Consider the following 10,680-nt stretch of genomic DNA (forward strand, 5'->3'; position numbering starts at 1 on the left):
TCAAATATAAAACAAATTATTCCGAATAACCTTGTTATCATATTCTCACTCCAACCAAACTGAGTATATTATGCATCAACTACGCCTATATTGGTGTATTATCGATGTTTAGTTGTTTAATTTGTTTTAACGGAAGTGTTGGTCCGTTTCTTTTGTCCCTAGCTCTAGGAAATATGTGTTATTATGCATGATCATATGAAATTTAATTATTGAATTATTGAAAAGAAATTATGGCTCAATTTATCAGTGATGAAAAATGATCTTATTGTTCATAGATGCCACTGTTATAGCCAAAAATGTACCACAGTTATAAACAACATTTTAAGTAAATAAATCAACCACCGCACTAACAGCAATTCATCCACTCATATTAAAAAAAAATGATCAAATAGTAACAAACAATTCTATGCATGCCAAAGGAAAAGGCACCAGGAGTAAGTACATTCGATAAAAGCAAAAAAAACTCCTTTGAAAATGCAAATTTGTTTTTCCTTTAGACATTGACAACAAAAGTGCATAAAAAAAATCGGGTTTCCAGCAATATTCACATACATGTTCTTGTTTGCGTTTCTTCAAAAGACGTGCCATCTAGCGCTGGAATTGGATGGAGTATGAACCCGTGTTAGGATCCTTCACGGTCTTGAAATTGTCAACACTCATCCCAAATTTTCCCAGTACTGAATTACCCAACTCTTTTAACTTCCCTGCAATAACAGCAAATGTTCTCCAATAACTTGTTTTGAAAAAATGTTCTCTAATAAATGAGTCATTATTCTTAGTTTTGTTCAAGCAAGATGCTTGAAAGTCGGAAATTTACGATCTCACTAACCAAAAATTACAAAATAAAACCTTCTCCTCATAAAATCTGTTATAATTTGCATTATTTGTTTCACTGAATATTCCTATGATACTTAATAGTTTAAGGTGCAAAGGATATAACAAAGAAGGAACTGTACCTATCATTTCTTCCTTCATCTTTTCTCTTTTTTCCGCTGCCAGGGGCTCGAGACGCCGCAGTGCTCTTATTGCTTGTTCATTCGAAGGATCCAGTTCGGAAATCTTTTTCATATCTGAAAAATAATTGAAAAGCACGTCAGATAATAGACCACCGATCCCCCTCGTTTCTCACTTTAGTCCCTTAAGTTACATAATTTTCCTTTCTGGTCCTAGATATTTAAAAACCATGTTAATCCAACCATCATAAACCCCCATGATTTTAATTTTTTAACCATGTATATTAAATTTTAATGGAACTTTTTTTTTTTTTAAAGTTTTTATATAGTTCAGCCCCCCTCGTAAAATGTTAAATAAATGTGTGATTGTAGTATAGTAGTTAGAATTCCTCTTTGTTGTTGTTGTGAAGATTTTGGTTCAAATTCCAGTGGCCGCGTATTCATATGTTGTATTTTATGTTTTAGTCCCCCGATCTAAATTATTTCTAGTTCCACCACTGTTAGCACGCATTATATTTCATTCAATATTTCTGATTACATCATAGGAGCCAGGATTGAACTGTGAAACTTTTGAGTAAATACAAGAGGAATCAGCATTTACCAGTAATAGCTTCGTCATAGTGTTCGAGCTTTTCATGTGCCTCTCCCCTTCTAAGAAGTGCTTTTATGTAAGAAGGATTCAATTCAAGAGCTTTTGTGCACTCTTTGATTGTCTCCTCGTACTTCCCCTGTTAAATAGGAGAAAAATGTACAGAACCTGATTAAATCAAGCAAAATGTCTTCTGATGGCATAAAATCAGGTCAAATCACGTAATCACACTTACCAACTTGGAGAAGCATATGGCGCGATTTGCATGGCACATCGAGCGAATCTCCTCTGACGACGGTATGTCAGAAGAAATCTCCAGTGCAAGTTCATACTGTGACAGTGCTTCTTCATAATTTCCAGCACTAAATAGCTTGTTCCCTTGTGTTTTTGCATCATTAGCTTGGTCTTTTGTTCTCTAAAAGATCAAAGACGAGATACGATCAACTTAAACTAGTACCAGTAAACAATCAACTTAAACTAGTACCAGTAAACGATCAACTTAAACTAGTACCAGTACCAAATTACTAGCTGCCTCCAAATTCACACAAAATTAACCCAATTCAAACAATGAACTAAACAAATTAAACAAAGGGGTAATCAGACCTCGAGTAGTTGCTCATCGGTCAAGGCATCCTCAAAACACTCGTCGCCGCTTCCGGATCCTTCATCCTCGGCGGATCCTGGAGGCTCTGAATCCGCTATGGATTCCTTTACTGGAGATGTCGTTACGGATTCGGGTTCAGGTTCGATGACAACCATTTCAAGCGAGATTGAACCAAGAGCAGGTGGTTCGCTCGGATAAAGAAAAGAAAGGAATCAGTGAATTACAGAAGAAAGTGCATGGGTTTTGGAGAAGCTTCTCCAGAAGTACGGACCAAGAGAGTTCGGGGAAGAAGATCGAACGGGTAAAGATTTGAACGGAGCAGTTTTGGCTGCAGCGCACGGACTGTAGAATCAAAACTATGTTCTTGTGCTGCATGAGGGAAAAACAGCTCTGTTAAAATATTTATCCGATCGAACGATGGAAATGAAATCAGTTCTCTGATCAGAATCAGGTTGGTAATTAATAATGCAGAGATCCCTGAACTTTTGAGATTATATAATTAATTATGTAGAGGTCCCTGAACCTTTGAGATTGTATAATAAAAACACTTCACTTGGATTCAATTATTGTTATCTTGTGCTAATTGTCTTAACTTGAATTACAGCCTCTACACAGATGATAACTGACTTCAATTTTTTTTTTATAAAGAAATGGAAATTTAATTTTTGAAAAACAAACATCATAAAATATTGGAATTAAAAGTTCTTTATTTTTAAATAAAAATAATTGGTTATGCGCAGAAGCGAATTTCTTTTTTAGGAATAACAATGATGTGGGTTTTTCTGGAAAAAGTAGAAATATATGGGTTTGTATTTTGATAGTTTTAAAAAAAATTTAAGAGAACTCATATAATTGCTTTAATTTTACATAGAGACATTGGTATTTTTACGGCTTCTTTGAAATTTTCTCTCAAGTTAACAGTATTCAAGATACAAAAAATAAAAATAAAAATACAATAAAAATACAGTTCCTGAAAATAACTCAAAGGACGCATTTTGATCGTTGAAAGTCTGTTTGACATCAAGAAAAATAGAGGGAAAATAAGAAATGAGTCTACAAGTTCAGTCATTTTCACACTATTTGAATTGTCTGATAGACATAAATATCAAACAAAAAAGATATATTTTCTCTAATCACTTCATATAGTGTGAAAATGACTGAACTTGTAGACTCATTTCTTATTTTCCCTCTATTTTTCTTGATGTCAAACAGACTTTCAAAATAGCATTTTCACACTTTTATCGTAATCAAACTCCTTTTTGTATTTTAGTGTTAAAAAAAAGTGTTAATAAATATTATTTGAATCATAAAATTCAAAATAGCATCAATCCAAAAATTATTAATATGTTATCTTTATGAAATACCAGGTTAGTAAAATAATATTAATTATTATAAAGAAAAAAAATATTCAAATTACATCCGGGCGACAATAGCATCATCGGAAAACTTTTTCTTTGAGAGAGAATTTAATATATCCCCCTCAAAATATCAATATTACGTATTTTCCCCTCAAAAATTAATAATATCATATTTACCCTTCAAACTAACAAATACTCACATATTTACCTATAATAACTCCACAATATATTAAATATTGTTGGGATTTCATGTGTATATATATGGTGAGAATTTAAATTTTTTTCTATCACCATTTGGCTCAATACACAACGAATCTCATTTGTATGACAATTGCAAGCAATATTATGTTAAAAAAAAAATTCTTCTAGCATCTCATGTGCTTCAAATAAAATAAAATAAATTTATTTCTCACATAAGATGAGATAAGAATTCATACCTAAAAGATATTGTCAAATCTCTTGTTAGAGGGAAGTCGATTTCCCTTCTAGATCTCTTGGAACCGTCGTTCTCTTGAAAGCACCTCTTGGTTCACCTTGAACCTAAACAACAAACTACCACACCTCTTAGATAGATGGATGTGGAGTTCAAGGCTTAGATACAACCACCTCTTGATCTTTAAATCAACAAACAATTTGATTTATTGGTGGCTAAACCTAACAAGAGAAGATGAGAGAGCACGCTTCTCAACTTTCGGCCAAGGAGAAGAAGAAAAATGGCTGCTGAAAATTGGTCAATTTTAGCTACGTTTTTGGCAGAAATATTAGTCTAATTTTCCTTAATTACACCTCCTTTAATAGGCAATGGTTAGGGCAATATTTGTGTAAGGTTTTAAATTAATTACACAAATACCACTAGTCTTGTTTAGCCATCTCATGCTCTCTTTAATCTCATCTTGTGATTGGTTTAATAAATTAATTTATGAACAAATAATATTAGTCATATTATTCTCTTATACAATGTCTCTATTATTCTTATAATGCATTCAAACATTATATTAAATAATATTTTCATAATTGCACAAATTTATTTATGATCTAAGCATGTCATATTATGACATTTTATTTCAGCATTTCATCTCATGTATTTTATCTTATACATCATTATGAAATGTAAAATACTCGTTGTTTCTCTTCAGTTGGTGTGCCCGTATAGAGGATCTATGTCATTTTGGCAATAATATAAAACTTTATATTATTGACTATAAGAGGTATCATTACATTATAGTTATCCAAACGACATAGTAATCATTTACTTAATCCACTAATTTTGTGTCTATCCTTGTCACATGATATTATGAATAATATGCAAAATAGGATCGTGTCATTTTTGCATTATATTTATTTTCTTGGTCTCTCAAGTGAATTATAATTATAACTACATTAGTTATATTGCATGCGATATAATTCCACTTTACCAAGGGGCCCAGTAATATCATAACTCAAATTGAGGGACAATGATAATATTAACATATAGATTTCTCCCGCACAAGTTGTACACAACGACTACTATTTTATTCCTAACATAAGATAGTATTTAAATAGCAATCACATTATATACTTCTCATGTGAAAAACCTACACATCTCATATCTAAGATTCTAAAGACACAATGGAAACATTAATGACACAAAACACAATCCATATAATGTTCCATTCATTTAGGTCATGTTCAATATATAAAATACACATTTTTATATATTCATGTAATTAAATGATAATCCTTTATCAAGATTTATAGAACTTCAATGTACTTTAATCGACATGACAATCTTCCTCGGTAATTAATGTTCCTCCTTAATTACCACGATCGTGAACTTATTTAGTGATTAAATGTTTCTCATCTTAGGAGTTTTCAAGACCAAGAGTATCTTCTTGAATACTTCCAAAGATATAATATATAAATCTCAAGGAACAATAATAATAATATTCGTAATAAAATCATGAACAACACATAAATTATTATTAAAAGATAACTTTCAAAACACACATCCTTCAAATATTTCTAAAACTAATTAAATAACATAATTGGACCATTATACCCTTCCCTCTCCTCACCTCACACTTCCTTCCTAAATAAGAAAATACAAAGAAGAGATGGGAATGGGAGCGAGCTGCTCCAAATTCTCCCAGGGGTTCCTGCTCCAAATCCTCCAAATACCGTCACAAGTGATATTGCTATATCCGACCTATTGTTTTGACCAATTTCAGTACCAAAACACGAATCCTGAGCCATCAAATAACATCTATTATAATGATTATGTGTAGAATTTGGTACTGCTGTGCTTTCATTCTTATCTTGCAGGAAAATTGGTGAAATCAAGCAAATTGCTGAAGTTGAGAGACCTTGATGCGACCCTCATCAGACTTGACGCGAGGCGCATCAACCACTCAGAGCCGCACCAGCAGGTCGCAGCACCATTGCATGCGAGGCGCATCCATCACACTCCGATGCGGGTCACTTCAGTGGTGATGCGGGTCGCATCGCGAGTTTCCAGAGCAGACAACAAAGGCCCAATAAGGGCCCAGAATTGAAAGACTCGTTTTGAAAAGTCTATAAATAGACCACCCCTGCCACCAGAGAGGGAGTTCCGAATTTGAAGATTCAAAACCTCAAGAATTGGAGTATTGATCAAGAAAGAGAGGAAGGAGGGAAGATCATTGCTTGATTCGGTTTCATCATGATCCTATCTCTTATCTCATCTCTTATCTTTTCTTTTATGATGCTTAAGTAGATCTTTCTTTGTTTCTAGGGTTGATGTAGTCTAAAGCTTTGATTGTATGTATTGCATTTGAATTTGAGTTGTTCTTGTGATCAATTGATTGAGTATTATTCTTCCATTGCTTGATTTTGATTGTTTGAATCTTGATTGTCTATTGTTGAGTGTTTCTTGCATCTCATCTAATATCTTGACTTGATCCTTCTTGTAATTTAATCAAGCACATGAGGTAGGTTAGAAATCTGAAAAGATAGATCAATTGAACCGAAAGGTGAGATTTTCATTTATTGAGAGATAGTGGATACCTTTAGCAAACCGATCAATTGACTTAGATTGAACATGAATAAACGAGAGTTGAAAGTTGTAGATCTAAGAAGGTGAAATTGCAATTCCTTACTAGGTTTCTGGTGCTAATAAACGAGAGTTGAGGCTCAGGAATCGTAGGTAGGGTCAGTAGAACCTTGCACAATCGAATAACTCAGAAACAGGTGCAATGCTGCATTCACTCGAGGGCCATGCGAGTCGCATGGGAGACCATGCGGATCGCATGGGAGACCATGCGGGTCGCATTAGAGATGATGCGAGTCGAGTGAGGGTCCAGAGAGGCAAAGCTGAGGATGAAATCTGAAACCCTGGAAACATCCTTTTAAACTTGACTGAAACAAACATTTATTTTCCTTTGCAATCTTTTGTTATTGAATTGAGAAATTGAAACGAATTCAAACCAAACCTTTCACTTCTAGTACCTAACTCGGATTTGTAGGAATTTAGAATCGAATTAAACCGTCCCTGAGGATCGATACCTTATTATACTATACGGATATGATTGTGCACTTGCAATCTTAGACGAGAGTTGATTCAAGGTTTAAACTGGTACAGCTAGCTGTACCTGAGACTTTGTAGCATACCTTTGTAAGCGAACAACAAGCCATTAGGTATTTTTAACCTAACTCAATTCCTTGTTCCTCTAAAAAGAAAAATTTCACTCACTCCCATACTCTTACATTTATTTCCTTTTTTTTCAGTTTCTTTCTAGATTCAGTAACCAACCAACGAACTATATGTTTTGCATTTTCAAATTAGGGATATAATTGTTAGTTTGTAATAATCTAGAAGTCAATAATACAATAATTTATCATAAAACTTTGTTCATGAATTGAATGTTTATTTATATATCATTTTGTTGCCTTGAGTATTATTGAATTTATGGATCATTTCGAGTTCATGACTGAAATTGTGAAACTCCATAATATAGATGATATATACTCTTAAAAAGTCACTGACCAAGGTAATTAGCAGGAACACTAATTACCGCGATAAGGTTAGTATGTGGATTAAAAGATGGTTAAGTTTTACAAACCACCTGACACGAGATGTCATTTTAATCACATAGATATATGTTCTAGGAACATGGTATTTGACAGACCCCGAATGAAACATTAAATAGAATTGTGTTCGTGTCATTAATATTTTCATTCAGTGTCAGGTTCTACAGTATGAGGTATTTATCATTCCCACTGAGAAATATGTATGTGTGAGTGTTATCTAACGATGTCCGTAAAAAGTAGTCATAACGATAGCATTTCCATATGTATAGCTTAGCTGAGGAAGTGATAGTTTACCAAGAATACTATTTGTCCCTCGTATCTCTATACGAGCTATAGCATCACTGGGCTCCTTGATAGAGTAAGATTATCTGCTAGCGGTATAATTACAAGAGTAATTATATTTGATAATCTGCTCAAGATCAAGAAAAGATTCAGTTAGCAAGGATGACACACATCTACCTTGAAACTAATCTGATAGCTACGAGACAGAAGAACAGACACAAGTAAATTGTTTACTGGATCGTGATATTGTACTGTACAGCATCATCTGTGTAATTGGATGGTCATGATGTGTTGCCAGATGCCGCTCATGATTATAGAAGTTAAAACAGTTTTAACTCTATTTACCAACATAACACAGATCCTATTGGGTCACACCATATAGGAGTTAATCGGAGAATCTTATTGTGATTGATTATAAATTGGTTATGATCAATAGTAAGATGGTTATAATTAATTATACGTGTTATAATTAAATTATAAATGTTATGTAAAAATAACAAGCAAAAACATTGGTTAATTTATAAGCGTGTGTGACACGTTGTATAAAAGTTAACCGGTTAATTTATAAATGTGCAGGACACGTTGTATAAATTACCGAAACAACAACCGCAAGAAAAATATATATAATTATTCAGAATAATTATACGAATATTATTTGTATTCGGGCCGAGGGTATTCGGGTCTTTTCAGATTCGTCCTTATCCGCATGACATGTCATCGATCTTATCCGCATGACATGTCATCGATCTTATCCAGATGACACGTCATCGATCTTATCCACATGACATGTCATCATCCTTATCCATTCAATGACATATCTTGTAAATAGGCCGAACTTGGAAGGCATTTTGGTCTTTTGGCAACCGACCTTAAACCCTATAAATAGGGGTGAAGGGGTAGAGAGAAAAACCACTAATTCACACGTATCGTTTCGTGCAGAATCGAATCAGTATTTTCTCTCTTTCTCGGTTTCTCTCCCAAATAGTGTTTCGGTTGAGAAAAGAAAGTTATACGTAGTTGACGTATAATCTTGCGGGTTGTTGTGAAGTATATTTACGGGATCGATGAATAGTGTTTTACCGAATTTCGTGGCATGTTAGTTTTGCTTATTGATGAAACTGAGCAACCGAAAATTCGTGTTTACGGGTTTTCGTCTTTTCCCCATGAATAGTGTTTTTGCAGAATTCCGCGGTTTACGGTATTTCTGACAAAAGAAATAAACCGCTCTCCGGTTAGTCCTGGTGGATAACCGATAGAGGCATCAGACGTCTGATGCTCCAAGGAGAATAATTCCCATGATGTAGCTCTACTCGCTCGGTCTGCATTCCAACTGTGATTTGGAAACAAGGTATAAATATGCTATATTAATCTATTTAATTGGTAAGTAGATTAAAGTTTTAGAAATCAATCATGGAGTAGATCTGTAAAAGGATTAAATTGGGTTTTGATGCCAAAGGAATACTGAAGGTGGACCGCCTTGGAAAGTTTCCTGACATACCTCGTTTAATCCTGAGCTTAAGTTGGCTGTAGAAATTTTTGTTCTACGGTCATTCCGCAGCTTAAGCCTAAACGGGTTTTGGTTTTCCCGAAACCCAACAATAATTTAATTTAATTTTTGGTCAAATGAATGTTTCATGAGGTACAGCGGGGAAGTTAGGGGTCAGCATGCCAACATTTTGTGAGTATAGCCTAGATGACTTGAAGGCTGCCAATGATGGCTTCTCCCCCGATCGAATCGTCTCAGAGCACAACGAGAAGGCCCCAATGTCGTATTCTACGCCACACTTTTTGAGACCGGCCGTGTGGTTGCCATCAAGCCAGAAAGTATCGGAAAGAGAATGATAAAGAGAAGGGTAGAAGGGTATAATGGTCAAATAATATTATTTAATTAGTTCTATAAATACTTAACATATTATAGAATTATAATGGATAAATATGTGAATTTTTATTATTTTGAAGGTTAAATATGAGATTACAAACTTTTGAGGGGAAAGTGCGTAATACTGAAGTTTTTGAAGGGGATACATGAAATTCCCCCCTAATTATTGCATTCTCATTCATCAAAGCATACAAGTCAGCTTAAAGAAACTATCCTCCCAACTAAATAGCATGCTAATTTTTTTAGAACCCAATCCTCTATTTGTCCAGAGAAGATCTGAGCCGTTGATTGTATAAATCTCAGCCACTCATCAAAATAGATCTTAATCTCAGCCTTTAATAAATAGTTTTGATTTTATACATCTGTTTAATATTGTCAAGCGTGTAAAAATCTAAATTTAATTAAAACCGTATCCATTACATGAAACGCCGCATAGTAACTGCAGTTAATTCTCCACGCGTTTTCGGAAATCCACGCGTTTTCCTTTTCTCCAGTCCGAATTCATATCCTCTGAGATATCTCAAACTTAGCGTGACATAATGGAAAATCCCAACCGTTTAAATACGCTCCGCACGAATCTCAAAACACAAATAATACTGACCCTCTACAGCACCCCGAATAGGCACCGGACACGCGTCACGCAAAAGTTGGAATATCTCACCGGATTAAAAAAGTTACGCAAAAGTTGAGATATCTCAGATGATACATTCCCGGATCTTCCGTGGCCTGTTTGATGTGGTTGTTTGTGTTTTCATCTATTAACAATTCATTAATTTTTGTTTCTCTCATTATTAATTAATACATTATGACAAAATCAAATAAATATTAATCACATCTAAAGAAAGTAATCAAAATAATATTTCAATCCCGTTGCAACGCACGGACACTTAGCTAGTTTAATAAAATAACTGCAAAACATCGGGTCCAATCCATAAAACGGTCCGGCAATTTTGCGGGGGACCCATCAGTCA

The 10,680-nt window shown here is 34.3% G+C and overlaps 1 protein-coding gene across 1 annotated transcript; it reads right to left on the reverse strand.

Moving 5' to 3' along the window:
• Nucleotides 1-347: 347 nt before the first annotated feature.
• LOC144557335 (uncharacterized) lies at nt 348-2,476 on the reverse strand. The gene is made up of 5 exons (XM_078305901.1): nt 2,146-2,476; nt 1,778-1,957; nt 1,555-1,681; nt 957-1,070; nt 348-704 (listed from the first exon to the last, which is right to left on the reverse strand). The coding sequence occupies exons 1-5, from the start codon at nt 2,299-2,301 to the stop codon at nt 589-591; spliced, it is 693 nt and encodes a 230-aa protein (XP_078162027.1). The 5' UTR covers nt 2,302-2,476; the 3' UTR covers nt 348-588.
• Nucleotides 2,477-10,680: the final 8,204 nt, after the last annotated feature.

The sequence above is a fragment of the Carex rostrata genome, chromosome 7, assembly GCF_964058835.1.
Source record: "Carex rostrata chromosome 7, lpCarRost1.2, whole genome shotgun sequence".
Lineage (NCBI taxonomy): Eukaryota > Viridiplantae > Streptophyta > Magnoliopsida > Poales > Cyperaceae > Carex > Carex rostrata.

What these genes read in the sequence shown, in the direction of transcription:
- LOC144557335 (XM_078305901.1), bottom strand. Translation starts at nt 2,301, where the DNA reads ATGGTTGTCATCGAACCTGAACCCGAATCCGTAACGACATCTCCAGTA. An exon ending in CCGATGAGCAACTACTCGAG is followed by an intron (nt 1,958 to 2,145) that starts GTCTGATTACCC and finishes TTGATCTTTTAG; the next exon opens with AGAACAAAAGACCAAGCTAA. An exon ending in CCATATGCTTCTCCAAGTTG is followed by an intron (nt 1,682 to 1,777) that starts GTAAGTGTGATT and finishes CCTATTTAACAG; the next exon opens with GGGAAGTACGAGGAGACAAT.